The sequence below is a fragment of the Tinamus guttatus genome, unplaced genomic scaffold (genome assembly GCF_059628265.1).
Source record: "Tinamus guttatus ecotype Peru unplaced genomic scaffold, ASM5962826v1 Tinamus_guttatus_pri_ptg000153l, whole genome shotgun sequence".
Lineage (NCBI taxonomy): Eukaryota > Metazoa > Chordata > Aves > Tinamiformes > Tinamidae > Tinamus > Tinamus guttatus.
The window spans coordinates 1,332,398-1,350,917 of NW_028288687.1; the positions used below are offsets into that span (position 1 = coordinate 1,332,398).

Sequence of the window (18,520 nt, forward strand, 5' to 3'; positions counted from 1 at the left end):
GCGCTCTGTGTTTGGGCTGTTTTCTCTCCCTTTGGTTATTGCGGAAGGCAGTTTTCCTGCAAGTACAACTTCCCTTTTGCGTCATGAGCTCGGACCCTCTCACCTCCACGCACAGGGGCCGGGATGGGTTTTGCCAATCAGACTTGGGCACCGCCGGCTCCAGCTCCCTGCTTGGCTGCATCAGGCTGGTGCCCGCAGCAGGGCCCGGGATGCCGCTTCCGAAGGGCGCTCCCGGCAGCCCTCTGCGCGGCCCTCGCTCTTATCTGCCCCGTAAGCGCGCGCAGTGCGGCACGGAGCATGGCAATAGCATATAAACATATTTTGGAACCACTTGGAATAACTGCAGCTGTATTTAGGCACCTTATCCAGCGGGAAGGCTCAACGCCTTTTCCCTGTATACACATACATCAAAACAACAACATTCACAACTATTCGGGCTGCTTTCTTCTCTTTCTCGCCCCCAAGTGCCTCTCCCATGCTGCTTTGTCCTGCTATGAGCATTCAGCTTGGATATCTCCTGTCATCCTTGCCCACATTGGATTCCTTTTTCTCATGGGGACACTTTGCTTGCAAAGGTTAACGGGCAGCGGCCGCGAAAACCATAGGCCTCAGTCACCCGCCGTGGGTCACACTGGGCCCCGCGGAGGCCGCCCCGGGTGCCCAGGGCCGTGTCGATGGGTTGACGTGGACGGGTGACATCTCGTGCCGCTGCCATCGCAAGGTCACGGGGCCTTGCAGGGCCTTGTGGCGCCAAGCTCAGTGAAAATGCAGTGAGGGAAGAAGAAAACCCGGCGCTTTCGCTGCTGGTTATTCAGATGCTTCTCCGTGAGAGCCATGAAACTGTTGGGGAAATACAGCTGAGCGCAGCAAAGTTTCAGTTTTAGACTACTACGATCAAAACACTGCCTTTCTAGTCCTTGCTGGGATCTAGCTGAAATTAAATAATACGAGGAAAAAAAAAGGCAGGACTAAGTAGCACAGAAGTTAATTTTAAACCAGACATATCTGCTTGTGCTTCCTTGTGCAACGCACCTCCCGGAAAGGCAGGCTGGACCCAAACAGTCCCCGCCAGCGGGGGTGTCCCCGAGCAGCGCGGGCAGGAGCAGAGCCCGGCCCTGCCGGGGCTCCCCGTCGCCCCGGTCCCCATCCCGGCCAGCTGCATGTCCCAGCACACGGCGCCATCCCTCGAGGTGCAAATCCACCCACAATTTGCTCCTGACATGTTGCAAAGGTGCAAGCAAGCTGGCATCACCGTGAGCTGCGGCTTCGTCGCCAGCTATGAGATTCCTTGTTGAAAATGCTCAGGGCTCCTTTTTTTTTCTGAAGCCTTCCTTTTTCTTTCTGAAGCAGCGTTAATTTTAGAAGAGTCCCTGAGGCTACGATGGCTCCCGAGCGCTAGGGTGTAAACAAGAGAGGAGGGTCTTCCTGTGTTTACGGGCTTACGATGCAAATGATGCGGTGAACAAGAGCACTAATAAAACCCACCGCTTTCGGATGACCCTGCTTGCAGCTGCAACGGATAGGAAACCTCCTCTGCGCGCTTGGCTGTCTGCTGCAAACGAGGTGTTTCACCAAGTTGGTCACCTGAGACGACATCCTTTCTACCAGCACCGGTTTTATTGAGCGCTCAGAGTCCTGACCCTCGTGGGGTGGAAATCAGGGGACCTGCATGTAGGGAACGGCCTAGAGCTGCTGCTCCTGGGGGAAATGACCCCACGGGCACCTCTGGACGCCACTGTGCAGCATCTCCGGGGTGGGTGGCATCAACGTGGTTGGCGTCCAGGTCTATCGCCGCTCCAAGGGGCAGGGAGATGTCACCGACCCCCTCTGAGCTAGCGGAGACTGGGCACCAACCATGACCTGGGAACACGAAATGCTTCACGAGGAGGTAACTTTTTTCGAGTTAAAATCGTGGCCATGACCAGCTTGTCTGGCGAAGAAAGCAACTTTTCTTTCACATATCCCCAGTATTGCTCTCGCCTTCCCCTACAACTTGAGGATCAGATTTTCTTCCTTTATGCTTCAAGTATGAAAAGGCAAGTATATACTTAAAGCTTGCTCTTTTTTTTCAATTTAATACTCAAGTCCGGCCCTACTTAAGCAAGGAATCCACAGATGATATTTGCAAGTCCGGTGTAATTACTGCAGGGTTGAAAAACGAGTTCTGTGAGTTACGGTACATCATTGTTTTCCTTTTTTCTTTTTTTTTTTTTTAATGTTACAAAGAACAATGTGCCTTTCATTTCCTGCCACGCCGTTAAGGTACTTGCAGCTCAAAGCAGCAAGAATACATTAAAACTAAAAAGCATTCGGTTTGGGCACTCAGCATTTTTATTTTTCAGATAAATGCCTCTCCCTGCTCAGAAACTGCCCGAGCGGCGAGTTTGGCACCCATCTGCAATCAGCTGGAATGCTGAACGCGGCCCTGCTCACTTCAAATGGGAGAATCTACCAACTTCTTGAAGGGGGATTTGCTGCCCTGCAATGCAAGCGGCGCGGCCGCGCTGGGCGGCGTCGCGCGGCAGTAACGTGCGCGCGGAGGCGTCGCTGCTCCTCAATGCCACCCTCGCGCTGTGCCCCGCGCTGGGGACGCACCTGCAGCTGCAGCTCTCGCTCTGCCGGCACCGCTGCCTCGAGCAGCAGCAGCCCCCGAGCGGGTCGGACACCCGGGTCGGGTTCTGTTACACCCTGTGCCTCTCCCCAGGTTTAGCACCCTGTGGAAGCAGAGCCGGACTGGAGTCTTAATATGCGACGGGTCTCTGAGCGCTGGACTCGCACACAGCCCCGCTGTGCACGCAGGAAGACTGAAAAGTTCTTGCAAGGGTAAAGCAGTCCTGCTTGCAAAAGGAAAACCTATCCCATGGCCCTGCGGAAGAAAGAGAGGGACAGAGAGAGAGAGGAAGGAAGGAAGGGAGGGAGGGAGGAAGGAAGGAAGGGGGGGAAAGAAGGGGGGAAGGAAGGAAGAGGGGAAGGAAGGAAGGGGGAAAGGAAGAGGGGAAGGAAGGAAGGGGGGAAGGAAGGAAGGAAGGGGGGAAGGAAGGAAGGAAGGGGGGAAGGAAGGGGGGAAGGAAGGGGGGAAGGAAGGAAGGAAGGAAGGAAGGAAGGAAGGAAGGAAGGAAGGAAGGAAGGAAGGAAGGAAGGAAAGGAAGGAAGGAAGGAAGGAAGGAAGGAAGGAAGGAAGGAAGGAAGGAAGAAGGAAGGAAGGAAGGAAGGAAGAAGGAAGGAAGGAAGGAAGGAGGAAGGAAGGAAGGAAGGAAGGAAGGAAGGAAGGAAGGAAGGAAGGAAGGAAGGAAGGAAGGAAGGAAGGAAGGAAGGAAGGAAAGGAAGGAAGAAGGAAGGAAGGAAGGAAGAAGGAAGGAAGGAAAAACAAGGAAAGGAAAGCCTAGGGAGAGCCCATGGCAGGACCGAGTCGGGAGCTCATCTGCTCCGCTCCAGGACAGCCAAGCGTCCATTACACAGGACCAGTCTCTTAGCAACCTCAACCCTCTGAAAACTACTTACAAAAAAACCCCACAAAACAACCAATCAACCAACAGCAAGAACAAAATCAGCGCATTTAACAAGTTTTTAAAATCTGTAAGTTGTTTTTTTTTTTGTTTTGTTTGGGGGCATTGCAACATCAGTCCATGGTGCCAACTGAACCAAAGCGTTTACATTAGGCAACTACCAAAGTGGGGAATTTTCCACTTGGGCATTCCACGCAGCTCGTCAGGAAAGAAACCCCTAATTGGAGCAGAGCATCAGAACACGCTCGTTGCCCCGTTTTCTGTGAAGCTGCCTCCCCCAGCACCTCTCTGCTCACGCAGCGGCCGCGGGGCCGAGGCGGCTGCTGCGGCTCTCGCGGGCGGCAGCGCCGTGCCCGGCACATCCCGGCCCTTCCTCTGGGCCTGGGCCAAGCGCCGGCTTTGCTTTTGGGAAGAAATCTCCCTGTTTCTGCAAATCCTTGCAGGAGCGAGCAGCTCAGCGAGTGCCTGAAACCTCTGTGGCCTCCCAGGCGGCTGGAGCTGGTGCCAAAGGCACCTCCAAGGGCTGAAGGGGCCGGGATCGGCGCCGACTGCGGCGGTTCTGCTCTAGAAAGTGACTCTGGAGCCCCCTAAAGAAACAGGGGGCTGTGAAAAGTAACAGCTGCCCCCCCTGCTCCATGCACTTCCCTTTAATGAAGGTTAGGCACACAAGTTTGCCTAAAGAACGCATACAATTTAAAATGATAAATTAAAACCTCTAGTAGGAGGCCTTCTTTTCCAGGGCTGTATAGTTGACCCTTTTGAACCTACATTACTCAAGGTATGCAAAATATATGTGTATAATAAATAGCTCTAGAATTTATGGAGTGGAACAGAAAGGATATTAACAGGCAAGTAGAGAGGCTGTATAACCCTCACAAGGCCTTTAAAGATTTATTTTTTTAAAATGAAGGAATGCATGCATGTAAAAGGTAGTGCTTAATCGATAGCCTTCTTTGTGCCTTTCAGAAACACATGCAAAACGATCCCAAATCTGCCCTCAATCTGGTCATTCTGCCCTTCGCGGCAGTGGGAATAAGATTATTCACAACGCTATTTTCCCTTGCTCTTTTTTAAAGAAAGTCCTCCCTGTGTGGGCTCATTCCCCCTCTCAGTAAAATCAATTACGAGGCTCCCGTCGCCTCCGGAGGGATTTGGATCAGGCCCTGTGCAAGTGGCTCTAGAGCAAGTGTAGAACAAGGCCGTTAATATGATTGATTGCGTCCGCTCCCGCGCGGGCAGATTCCCATTTTCTGGGCGCCGCCGCTCGTGCTCGGCAGGGAAGAGCTGCCCATGGGGCTCCCGCGCAGGCTGGGGCTGCCCACGGCTCTGCCTCGCTGCGGGAAAAAACACCCCTTGGTAAAGCTGAGAGACCGAAAAACCCCTTCCTGCCTGCTTAAAAAAAGCACCTTTAAAAGTACCTTCAACGTGTCACCAGCAAAGTTCCCGGAATTCATTAAAAGCTTGTTTTACAAGGAAGACCAAGGCTCCAACCCCAGAGATATTTCATTTCAGCGGCTTTTACAGATTTTCCGTTACTCAGCCCTGCCGCTGCTGCCTTTCGGGGCGGCTGCGGAGCACGGGCTGCCTCGCGCCTGCGGAGCGGCGGCGCGACCAGATCTGTGGTTTGATAGTGGTGAAAGGACGTTATCTGAGTGCGAAACAACAGCACGCTCGGTGCCTAATAAATTCCAAATTGAAATATGACTTAATAAACACAGGCAACATATTCCGCACACACACACAAAAATTATCAGAATTGGCAGAACAAAAATCACAGTTTAGTCAGTTCTTCTCTTAACCTCCCAATCCTTTGGCTACAAATTAGAATTTCTGTGAACGGGGTTGATAAGAGAAACGAGGCTCTGTCTTTCAGAAATGACAAAAATGTTTTAAGGAGATATGTGTGGAGAGGAGCAGAGCAAAATCCCTCCCAGGGCGAAAGCGCTCGCGTTTCAGCGGGAGGAAGACGCGGGAGTCCCCCCAGCACCAGCAGCAAAGGCCAACTCAGCTGCTGGTGGACCAAGAGAAACGGCTGAGGCCTCCCCTGCTGCACCATGAGAAGGGAGAGAAGCTGCTCCCTTGCACGCGTGCCCGTCGCTCCACGTGCCATCCCTATGGAAACTCGCTGTTATGGAATCACTGTTTTTCCAGGTTGTTTTACAGTGGAAGCCATTGGCTCCCTACAAGCTGCTGCTTCTGCTTTGTGGCGCTCCTGGCCCAGGGAACAGCAGCATTCCCCAAATTCACATCCTCATCGCTACTTCCCAAGAGGACTAAGCGCGGAGGCAGAGCCACCGCGGAGCCTCCCTGCCCTGCTCACCCAGAGCCACCCCTAAAACACGTCGACAAAAATACGGGCAACACGAGGGCACCAGCAGCATCCGCCAGAGCGGTGTGTTTTTAGGTGTGCAGTCCTGCCCCCAAATTGCATTTTTGGGAGCGCGGCTGCTTGGCCGTGCCGGGAGGTTTTCGCAGGGAGGACGGGTCCTGCAGAAACGTATTTCGGCGCCATTTTGTTTGCCGGGACGCGCCGCGGCGCCGCGCTCTGAAACGCCGGGGCACGCGCGCCAAGTTGGGCCCTTGTACATGCCACCCATAAACCAAAACGAAGTCAAAAGCACACAGAGAAACACGAAAGCAACGAAGTGCACACCCGAGCGGGCCACGACTCACGGCACGGGACTGACAGCCTTTGCTACGGAGGAAGAAGGATATGGGTTGCATACAGCAGGCTCTGCCTCGGCATCTCCCTAATCACAGTAACGTTTTAAAGGGAAAAAATAAAAGGCGTCTCTCCACGGCTGCAGAAATGCTACCTTGGTGTAGTGGCACGGCAGCATTTTAACTAGGAGAGTACAAAATTTATTTGCAGCTGCCTCATGTCAGTTATTCTGAATAATCCTTTTATACTAGACATCGTGAGGGGAAAAAAAACTTGATAAATATGGGCTGTTTTAATATTCCAAAACAGGAGCAGCAGGTAAGAACTTACCATTTTCTGGCTGGTCCTTAATATCAGCTTCACTTGGCTGGCTGGGACTTTCAGATTGACTTGAATCTGAAAAACATAAAATACAGCCAAAAATTACAGGGTCTGCTATGGAAAATAGATCAGAGGCGCCAGACTTCCTCAAAAGGCTGAGAGTACAAACTAAGGATGGGAATGCTGCACAAGGACATGATAATGCAAAAGTCCCGTGCAATAGGTAATATTTTTGCTGGAAAAAAAAAGGGGGGAGAAATCTTGCTTATGGCACTGCCTAGGGTGCGTGGTCTGTGCATTAATAGCATAAATAAGGCGCCGTGCAGCCCTCTTAAAGAAGGCAAATTTAAACTTCCCTCCTACACGGCTTTTTATACTGCAGCCTCTCTGTTGTATACAAACCAGAGCCTCAATCCAACACATAGTAAAGTCTCAAAACCCGTTTGGGAGCGAGCGGAGCCGGGTAGCTAAGCAACGCTGCGAAGCCGGGCAGTCCCCGCAGAGCCGCCGCGCGGAGGGGAGCGCCCGTCCGCGCCGTCCTCCCGCGCGCGCGCGGCGCCCGCCGGCGAGGGCAGCGCTCCCGGAGCGCCGCGGGTCCCGCCGCGCGGCGCGCTGAGCGCCCAGGCCCTGCGCCCCGCTGCCACGGGCGCTCTTTTGTTGGAAACTGCTCCTAGCGGAAAGCCGAGTGTTCTCCTACTAACCCGCTTCGAATACCACCAAGTGGGGGAAAACCCACTTTACAAGTCGAAAAAAATTCAAAAACATCTCAAATGATCATTTCCTTAATTCTTTTATTTTTTAATAAAAGAGTTGATTAGCTTTTTTTTTTTTTAATTATTATCTAATCACTTTACCCGCTAAAAAAAAAGTTTTTGCAGTGAAACACAACTTAGCATATGAAACCATCCGTCCCTGCATCAAGCCCACCTACGTTTGCGACAACCCTACGCGACTTCACCTTGACTTTGCGGAGCTGCGAATTGGCTGTCTGAAATCTGACCACATTTCAGCGAGAAGTCAATGCAAGACCAAAAGGTCGTGACACCTGACGGTGATTAAATTGAAAACCTCACTTCTATTGCCACGGAGCGATAACACCACCCCTTCTTTTTCTTTGAGGTATTAATAGCGCTGGGAGAAGCAGTACTACTAGTGACCTTAGGTCAAGCAATGCTAATTTATTGCTTTAAAAAGGTTCCTTGCTTTTAAGCAAATGAAGATTTTAATTACCGCAGAGCACTATAAAGAAAATGCCTATTTTAAATATTCATTTTTTTTTTTACCTGCTGACTGTATGCATTAGGTATCATTCAGAAGCTTAGAGGGCAATTTTGTATAAATTAAAAACTAAAAATGAAAAAAAGTGGTCCCCAAACAAATTTTGATAAATTTCAGAATATAAACATTCAAAAGATTCCACAGAGAAAGCTTCAGTCAGGCTATTTCTATTTAAGATCAATGGAATTGTGCTAAAACACTGATGACATCATTCCCCATGTCTCCAAAATTGGTCTGCTTTTACATCCATTATTTTAATAATTTCTACAATCAAGGTAAATGAAAAAAAAAATTCTTACTTCTCCAATTTTATTTTAAATGCTGATCTTGTGGCCTGTCTTTAATCAACACCCAAATCATTGTGAGCAGATAGTGTGCAGGGTAATTTGCACGGTGCTGCTGTATTTGGACACCCGAATCTGGCAGCAAGTTTCACATTTGCAGAGACGCAGAGGTAGAAACGATGGTGAAATATTGCAAAAATGCAAAAACGCGCATTCAATGCTCAAAGTCAACGTGCGGCGGGTTTCATTTTACAGGGCATGCACGAAGCTTTCACTTATTTTGGGGGCTTTTGTTTTCCTCTGGCAAGCTACGGTTCAGCCAGTGTTTGGCCTCAATGACTGGAGTTAGGATGCCACAAAAAATACAGATATTGGTAAAAGTGGCTGTAGAAATACATGACTCGGGCCACGTTTTCCTTCAAAAATACCGAGGGCAGCAGCGAGAGCGCCCAGCGCGCGGTGGCATCCGCGGGGCTGAGCTCCGTCCTGGCACCCCGGCTTCCCGGCACCACCGGCAGCCGCTCCTGGCATGGGGAAAACAAAGTACTTTTGTTCGGCTCGAGGCTGCTCTCCCAGCACCAGCGCCGGGCGAGCGGGAGCCTCCGCCGAGCGCCGGTCCTGCCTGCCGCATCTTAACTTTCTGCTTTGTGGCTCTGCAATTGCGCTGCAATTTTTTATTACTTTTTTATTACATGAAAAAATATATTACTCTGCAATTTTTTACCCTTAATTCTGTTTTTTTTTTTTTTCCTGCCACCCATCCCTTCTGCTGAGATTAAATAGCGATTTAAGGAAACGACAACAAAAGCTCCAAGCGGGATTCTTCGTGGAGCGGCACGGGGCCATGGAGAGGCAGGATTTACACAAGTGCATCCTGTGGCCGAGCCAGGGGAAGGCTCCCGAAAACCCGCGGCCGGCAAGCGCTGGCCGCGCGTTGTTATGCAAGGTGGCACCTCGTGGAAAGCCCAGATAAGGACCCGGCGCGACGGCACTTGGCCAAAATGTTTCGATGCAGAATTTCTGCTGCCCTGCTTTTATTCAGAGGCCGCAGATGAGCCGGCACATATAAATGTGCTGCCACACGGTTAGGGGGTTGGCAACACCGGAGCCGTCGCGTTTTGCTGGCTTGCCGAGGCCGGCGGGGGTTGTGTTTTGTTTTGCACATGCACCAGTTCCAAAATTCCCGTTTTCGGAGCGCTTGGCGGTTTGTGGGCTCTGCAGCGAGGGGAGGGGGGCACGTCCGTCCTGCTGAGTCAGGCAGCCAAACAGGTGACCAGAGGAATAAATTAATTTTTGCCCATACATAATTGATATAAATGGAAGATCGTTTTCATAAGCATTTGCATTAAATCAATAAAATCACTTACTATAGAGCGGCTTAACAATTCATTTGATTTTCTCTTTTCTATATATTTGATAGCCACTCTGCAAAACAGTATACACTTTATGCCTATTTTCTTTAGCAACAACGCTTCCAGTTAAATTCTACCACCTGCAATAATTAGAGCCATTGGAAAACATACAAAACAAAATATACAGTAGATGCGAGCCCCTCTTGAATCCACGGCCCCCTGCGGCAACGGGTTTCATTGGTGCCTTAAGCTAAGGCTGGTAGGAAGCCAAGGAATCTGTATATTACAATAAAGTGCATGTTATTAAGGGGAAGGATTTAAATGATTTCAGATGGAGTTGGAAATATTAGAGTGAGGAGCCACTATCAAGATTGCTGATTTAAAAAATTAAAAAAAAAATCACCGAGGAATCTAGTTTTATGTTTAAGGAAGCTTAACCTTGAATAGCACAATGGCTCTTATTTGGGAGCTCTTTTGGTTGGAGAAAGTTAGCGGTTGGGATTTTTAACCCTGAACTAGCTAAAGTTGGCGCCCGTCAACACGCTCGAGTCCCAGCTACCGGGCGGCAGATGCTCGACCGGGTAGAGCACCAACAGGAACCATGGGGAAACACACTCAAAAGCACCGGGGAAACTATTTTATTCTCCCCTTCCATGAACCCAGGGTGATTATGGGGTAAAAATAGGCTGTTTTATTCCTTTGGAGCAGTGCTTGCAGGTGGGCCGTGTGGCGGCCGTGTGCGTGGGGACGTCGCTCCAGGAGGGAGCGCCGGGTGTTTGGGAAGAGCGAGGTTTCTCCACCGGGAAGCCTGACCTGGAATGTCCCCACGAGCCGGTGGCGGTGCGGAGCGGCTCCACTCCTCCGCCAAAAATCCCTGTGGCTCTGGGGCCGTGCGGTTTCTTTCCTGGATGCTCCCGTTTTCTCCGCAGCCGGCGTGTGCCGGCGCTCGGGCGGCAGAGACGCAGCGGGACCGGCACATTGCTCGCGTCTCAGCTGCCGGGATTCTCCGCATTGGGAATCTGTGCTGGCAAGACCATGGCGCCCTCATGGAGGGACAGAGTCCCCCGAAAAAATGCACCCCTTAAATTCTCCATTCCTACCAAATTTCATAGGGGAAAAAATATGTAATAAATTGACATATTTTACTCAAGTGCCAGCGTCGTACTTGTAATAAAATATTTATATGCCTTGGGTTGCATTCATGCAATAAATTTCTCATCCATAATTTTGGGTATGGATTCTACCAAAGATTTATGCGTGTTAAAAAAAAAAGTATATATATATATATAAATCACGCTACTTTATGTATGACCCTACGTGTCAAACTCAAGGGATTTACAAGCAGAAACCAGCATGGGGACGCAGGGTTTTTTTGCACTTACCGTCCCATCATTAGGCTCTACAATACAAGTACACGTGCATGGCTTTGTGCGGGCCACAGTTATCGCTTACAGCTCAATATTGGGGGACTGCGGTGGCCCCCGTTTCACTTTTGAGCCAACTCTTCTCGGGGTGTTGGAGGGGCTCCGCTCTTGCCCGCCCACGTGGGCCCGTGCGCTCCACATTTGCCGTTTTATTCTGTTTTTTTTTTATCCCCCCTGTCTACAGCAGGACGCTCATGAATACGCGGGAAAACAGCCGCCGTGCCAGCCTGTTTTTTTTCTTTTTCTCCTTTTTTTCACCCTTTTTTTCCCTTCTCTCTCATAAGGCAAGGACTCTTAATTCCTGTACACTGGGAAGGAGATTATCTCTGATAATGGAAATGTAAATCAAAGCTTGCTGTTGTTTATGCCAGACAGACATTCGTGTGTTAAGTCTGTTTATCAGGCCACACTCTGTCTGCGCCAGGAAGTGGCCGGCCTTTGTACAGCGAGCGCTGTTCCCAGGAGCCCTTGCCACCAAACTTTCTGTGGTAAAAAATAAATAAATAAAACTAAATTAAGAAAGAAAGAGAAAAATATTGTTAAAGAAAGCCCCTTTCCTTGTTGCTCCGGCTCCTAAGCCGCCCTGTGAGGAGATATGCGACCGGGCAGCATGGCTGTGCTGGTGAGGCCGAGCGATACCACACTGTCCGTCCGTCCACCCACCCGCGGGCGCTCTGTGCCCCAAACGCCACCGCTCGCCACTGCCCGACGCTTCCCTCCTCCTCCTCCTCGTGCTTCTCCTCAGAGGAGGAGGAGGAAGCCCGGCGCGAGCACCCCGACGCTCTTCCCCAAATGGCGGCGCCTCTCGCCTCGCCTTTGTTCTCCTGTGCCCATGGCGGAGCTGCCACCGCCGCCACCGCGGGGCACGTTGGCGGCGCCGGCGGGCGCTGGGCTCGCTCCGCGCTCGCCCTCCCAGGCCCTTGGCGACCCTCAGGGCCGCGCTGGGCGCTCGCTCCAAGCGCGACCTGCTCGCGCCCCGGCCGCGGCGAGCGCTAACGTGCCACTTAATCCTCTGCGCCATCAAAGGCTTCCTTGAGAAATCCCACGGCACCGATTGCATTTGTTAGAACAAAATATTCCGAAAGTCAACATCAGCACGCAACTGCGCTTTCTGTTTTTTTTTTTTTTTTCTTCTTCTTCCCCCCGCCTAATTCCAAGGGATGCAAAAACCCGTTACCCGGAGGACTCGGCTCGCTTCAGCCCTTTCGCCTAGACAAAATAAACACTTTAGGACTCCACTTGTTTGTATTCCCCTCAGCGGCGCTGTATGCATCACCAGCTAAAAACAAAGAAACTTTTAGCCGCCCAGACAAGATGCAGAAGCTCCCCAAACAACGGGGCCGCCGGGGGGGTGGGCGCGCATTCACCGCGCCTGACAGTCCATTCAATGCGGGCATGACGGCCATAATGCCGCCGGGGTCCCCTCGCTGATTAAATATGCATTGGCACCGTTTTGATCGATGCGAGCCATGGATCGGATGACACACCTGCAAAATCTCCAGCCCGGAGCTCCCAGGGAAAAAAAAAAAAAAAAAAGGAGGGGGGAAACGCAGGCTGCCTTCTTATCTGTGGGTTTTTTTTTTCTTTTTCTTTTTTTTTTTTTTTCAAAGGCTCTCCATTTCGGTGCTTAGATATCTAATTTAATTCTCTCACCCCCTCGGCAAACTGGATTAGGGAAGTCAATACCGCCATTGTGCATCGACGGGAACACACAGCTTTCCTTTGATTCAATTTAGCCGTGACCTTTAGACAAAGATAATGACAACTGGCTAGGAGTAAGGTAAGGCCTTAAGGAAGACCCCGGCAAGGGGGCCCCTGCCCGGGACGAGCCGGCGGCTGCCAACGCGGGGAGGCCGAGACGAGGCCCAAGGGCCTCCCATGGTCCTCAGAAAGCGACCGTGGGGCCAGACCAAGAGCCACAGGCACGGAGTGACCAGGCTCATGGACTCAGATACATAGAAATTCATATGCCTTGAGCAGCCCCACTCTGAGAAATGCCAGTTTTCATGCTGCAAGACACTTAATTTTGCCCCTTTTTTTTTTTTTTAAAGCCGCCTTTAAAAAAACACTTGGCATTTTCTAGCTGCGGACCGGTATTTTTTTCTCATGTCTTTTTATACAGGTTTAGAGGGAAAGCTATTTGTAACAGGGGAAAAAAAATATATATATATATATATATATGTGTGTGTGTGTGTGCAAAGTTGGGCTGCTAAGTTTCTGCAGTCTTTGGAAATAAAAAAAAAATAAAAAAGGCAGACTGTGTAGGATCTGCAAGAAACCATATGGATCAGCAAGAGCTGCCCTGGTATCGCTGGGAAATAAAAATTGACCTACATTTCATCGCGGTGAGCCCCAAAATAAAAATTCCAATTGGAGCTTCCACGCGCAGCCTCGCTCCTGTCCCCCTCACAAAAGGATTCACAGCCCTTGCCTCCATTTCTTCAAAGCGATTTAAATTTATTGAATCGTGTCCATTTTTAGAGCGCTTCCATTTGGACTTATACGGGTTTCTAGACATGTGCAGTGCTTGGTTATTTAAAATTAATTGCAGTACAGTAATTTTAAATTGCTTCGAGTCTCAAGTGCTTTGGAATATCTGCACCGTCCTGCTTGGAAGCGATCAAAGTCCCGAGCCCGAGTGCCCGCGGTGCCGTAAGCGCCAACGGGCTGCGCGGATCATCCCGAAGTGCAGGTGAACAGGGATCTAGGAATGCTCAGCACGTGGATCCCGGGATTTATGGAATGATTCCATACATTTTGCCTGAATGTCGATCTTTAATTAACGTAAGCGGCTCCTGTAATAACTCTGAACCAATAAAATATTTCTAAAACTAGAAAAGCACAGTTATAAAATAATCGCAGGCATTAAAACTATTACTACTTCTAATGTATATTTATAGAACATCCTTTGATCCTGGAAATTCAAACATCTTACTGCCATTAACGTCAGCTTCACAGTAGGTCTGTGGGCGAGGGTAGGGACCCATGCCCATCGGCACAGCGGACACGCAGGGCTGGCTCGGGACGCCCTTAACTGCCCTACCCGGAAAAACACCCTCTCAGGAGTGATCCCAAAACCACCTATGAGGGGCATTTCCAGTCTCTCAGGTGCTGATTCTCCTTCCCCCCACTTTTGAGGAACACCCCATTTCCACGGGTCTCTCTGGAGTATTTGCTACCTTCATACAACGACAATGGCAGCATTTAGGGTGACCAAAAGCTGTTTTTGAGATGCCTTGTAGCACACACAAAAGCAAGCGGAGATGAAGCTGCCTGATTAACAGATCTGGACGCCCTGGTGAAAGTCTCCCGGCCTGGCCCTTTGCAATTTTACACCGATGAGCAAACCAACACGAGCGGAGCGGCACCATGTCCACCATATGGTGAGGCTCCATCGGCCGCAGCACTGCCCCCCAGTTAATCTCCATCCCCCCAGCATCCCCTTATTTATTTATTGTGACAAACTCGTCCTTCGGGGAGCCCCGGCCCGGGAGCTGCCTATTCCCAGGCTCTTCCTTTCCCGGCGCAGGCCCCGCAAGAAGCTCGTGGCCCCGGCCACGATGCGCGGTGCCGTGAGGCGGCGACGAGGCGCCTCGCCGGGGCGGCCGGCAGCCCGTGCCCTCGGCCCCGCACGCTCGGCTCGCCGCTTCTCCAGCCAGCACCCGCCAAGGGGCATCGCCAGCAGAAAGCAAAGCGAAGGGGAGGCGGGAGGCGAGCTCCTCTTCCAGCTGGTATTTGTCAATAACTGATTAATCCTGAACCGCAGATGGGGCAACGGCAGCAAAGTCGAGGCACTCATTTTTTCACTATGGATCTCTACTAGCAGCTCCGCTTTCACAACTCGCTCTCATTCTGATGTACCTGACACCTTTCCTCTTGGCTCCTGTTTCGGCCCCTGTTAAGTACATATTTGGTTGTAGTGGCCAATTTCTTTCCTTTTTTTTTTTTTTTTTCTGGCAGATGTCTTTCCCTTGTTCTGTGCGCTCTGAGGAGTTCAACGTGGCATGTGAAAAATTTCCATTTCAGGTTTTCTTAAGCTTTATGCAAAATTAAACTGCTGGCAAAAATACATACATATTTAAAATTATGCAGCAGAAAAAAAAAAGGAAAAAAAAGAAAAAAAAAAGAAAAAACCCTCACCCTACTCTATGGCTCTTTCTTCCCTACGTACCAGCTCGGTACCCCAAAATCGATCTTCTTCTCACTTGCTTTTTTTTTTTTCCTCCTGAAAATAATTGCAGAAATATTGCCATCAACTTGAAGCCTTCCTCAAATGGGAAAGTTAGAGGATTTTGAGGATTTTGCCCCCGAAGAATCGCCGCTGATTGCTGCTACATGGACATGTTTCTACTCTCACAATATTGTAGACTGCGAAGAACAGCGAATTACCATAAAAATCACGACGTGTTTTGTTGCATCAGTATCATGTTGGCATCAACAAATAGACATGGGCAGGGAAAAAAAAAAGCAGCTTTTTGGTAGACAGCCTATTTGTTCTGTGTTTCTGCTGCCTTTCTAAGCCACACAAGTAGACGGTGAAGTTAAAACTCGTAGAGAAGTAAAATTCAGCCACCACACTGAGCTACGGCAAAATCTAAGGTACGACGGCCATAAATAAATGAGAAGTGGAACTGCATCTACACCTCAAAGGGCAGTGCATCATTACAAATGTATGAAATAGCAGGGCATTATACATATATATATGTACACACACACATATACGTTTATATATTTTGATATACATGTATGTATATAAAAAGCAAGATTTCCTCCCCCTCACACACCGAAAAAAAAGCAAAATTAAAATGACTTGTTCTGAAAATACACCCTCAAATCCATTTCCACTTGGTCCCACTAGATAAGAAGTAGATTTTGAAGAAGAATTTTTTTTAAAAAAAAGCCCAGAGCTCTCAAAACCTATATTGTGTAGACAAAAATTTTAATCAAACTTTTAAAGCCATGGTTATGATCTGATGAACAGACAGCTTGACTTGATTACATTTTTAAGTTTCAGTTTCTATTTCTGTTTTAAGACGAAAAAGATCATAGAGTGTCAGAAATTTGAATACTGAATAGCAAAAGCTCTTGCAGGTTTAGAAAGCATATAGAAAAGCTGGCAAAAGAAAACGCTATTCCATTGCCACCATCTGCTTTCTGGCATATTGAAGAAACTTTACTAACAGCAACATTTTCTTGCATTAGAATATCTGCTAATTAGTTTTGTTGTAAATTATTTTTTTTAAATTACCTTTTACACAGAAGGCAAATAGCCAGTTTTTTTGGCTGGCTACACCTTCCACTATGGCTGATAACATTTTCACATTAAGTTCAGTTTACCTCGCATTTTTTTTTCTATCAAACTCCTATCTTTAGTGTATTCAAAGCCTGCAAAAAACTTTGCCTTGCTGAGACTAAAGAAAAAAACATCAAACATACGAAGTGTTAAAAATCGCTGAATAACTCAAAGGAAAAAAGATAATTTTGAAGGCGTTTTGGCTGAAATCTATTTTCCTTTGAATTGCATGAGTGTTTTAAAATGTTAAAAACACCACAGAGTGACTAATGAATGTAAAAGAATGATAAAGAGTATGGGTCCAGTTATCAGTGATGTGCCTAAACCAAAATAATTTTGGACAGTCTGCCATGCAAATATTGACTAAAATGTCATAAATAATGTCTGCAACAAAGGGAATCCTGCAAGGGAATATTCTGTTGTACTTAATGCATTATAGAGTGTGCCTTTTAGCGAGCAGTACGTTGCTGAGACTGGAAACTTCAGTTGGACAAAAAAAGCTAAAATTTCCCAGATGAAAATATTACGGACGCTCTTCCAGAAGCAAACTTCCCCAAAACACAAAGGTACAGCATTACCTTTGGAAAACAGTCCATTTAGAAGTTGCCTTTTCAAAAGAAATCAGCTGGTGCTCCAAAAACTAAAAACAGACCAAATGTAACCCACTCATTGGCTTATTTCTGCTCTCCTCTGCTATTTGTAACAGCATTTTCATACGTTTATTTACTGGCGGTGCAGGTATTTGTAGGTCTTTATTGTAGTGTACTGAAATAAAATGCAATGACATCAAGTCTACCACTGTCTTTAGCTTGGGCTGAGACGGTGAGCAGCTGCTCTTTCAATATTTCTTAGGACGTAATTCTGCACTGGTTGCAGACCCCGTTGTACCTGGGATGTACAGGAGCGCTCTGTGAGAATCCTCCCAACACACAGTCTGATGCCATAGAAGCCATGCAGGAAGGATCACCACATACTTCCAAAACTCATCATTTGGGTCATTTTATAATTTTGCTAAGAATGCTAAAATAACTAAGTCAAAATGAGGACTGCTATGGGAAGTTGCATGAGCAGCTCCTTGCATCTGAACTGCGATACTGTGTTACATGTAATCACAAACAACCCAGTCACTTTTTCTGAAACTCTATTAAAAAAATAAACAATCAGGGCTACACTGAAACCTTGTGCGTGCGTTTTCAAAAATTTAATTTCTGAGCAAAATTTCACAGCTACAGAGATGACAAATACCAACGATATTTTACATTTCTAAAGCATCTTTCATCCAAGATCAAAGAACTGCACCAACATGAATTCTCCAAATACTCCTTTGAAATAGAAGTACTATTAAACCTATTTTATCTTTATCTCACTTGATCTATTTTATTTATGAAACGCTAGTTGCTGTAGTGTCCCAGGGGAGCGCGACTCCGCGGGTGAAGTAACTTGACCAGAGGTTCTTGCAGGAGCAGAGTCAGCGCTGACAGTGCTCGTGTTGCGGGGACGCGGGTCCCCAAACCTTCCTCGTGCTGCTACACGGCTCTTGGAAACACAGCTGATTAAAACACGGCCGCTCAGACTGACTTACGAAGCCAAATTAACCGCTGCCACCACGGCTTGGAGGCGCCCGTGACGGAGGCTGAAGTGGGAGGCCACGACCAGCGGCCGATGGGAAGCGCTGGGGTGTCACAGGGCGGCGGGTAAGAAACCGCATGTCACCAGAATGAGCACGCGCTGCCTATTTGCTTTTTAATTAGGGGGGAATTTTTTAAGTTAAAGTTTGTTAACAAAGATGAAAGATTCCAGCACCTTTGCTGGAGCTGCTTGTCCAGGGAGGCGGACGCTGCCGAGGACAGATACCTGGAGCTTTCTATACCATGGGTCACCCACAACAGCAGGGCCCGAGGACGAGGCATTTATTCAACTCCAAACTTAAAGATTATTTAAAAATAAATCACATGCTGCGCTGCGAACCGTAATTCAGCCAAGCTTACTCTTTACACAACCTCCCTGGAATTACGCTAGGCATAAATTCAGCCCCGTGCTTTCAGAAGACCCTGTTCCGTGTGGCTCCCGCGATCGGCTGCGACGCGTTGATAAATGACACCCCAACGCTCCGCTCTGCACCGCGGGGTGAAACGTCCCTGCCCTGCAGAGCGGGGCCGTCGGGGCGCTCGCGCCCCGGAGCGGCCGCCGGACAATGCGGGAAAACCCTGCGGCTCCCCCGAAAGTTGGACTGTTCCTTTTCAAACAATACAACCAAGACGGGGGCCGTACTGCTGACACAGCAACATCAGTGCCTCAAAGAAGCTGTGGGAAATGTCAAATTTATGGTCCTATGGGTGATTGGTGGAAGTTTTTTTTTCTCCCCCCCTCCAGCAAGCCTCTGTCAAAACCGGAGCCTCT

General features: G+C 48.9%; 1 protein-coding gene across 16 annotated transcripts in view; it reads right to left on the bottom strand.

The window, feature by feature from the left end:
* NFIA (nuclear factor I A) overlaps positions 1 to 18,520 on the bottom strand; it is a 295,079-nt gene that overhangs the window by 85,009 nt on the left and 191,550 nt on the right. For 14 of the 16 annotated variants that reach the window (XM_088522442.1, XM_088522451.1, XM_088522454.1 and 11 more), the window contains exon 3: positions 6,499 to 6,564. The exons of the other annotated variants lie outside the window; for them this stretch is intronic. In XM_088522442.1, the coding sequence (XP_088378568.1) occupies positions 6,499 to 6,564 (66 nt within the window). The remainder of the gene's footprint in view (positions 1 to 6,498; positions 6,565 to 18,520) is intronic. 16 annotated transcript variants of the gene reach the window in all.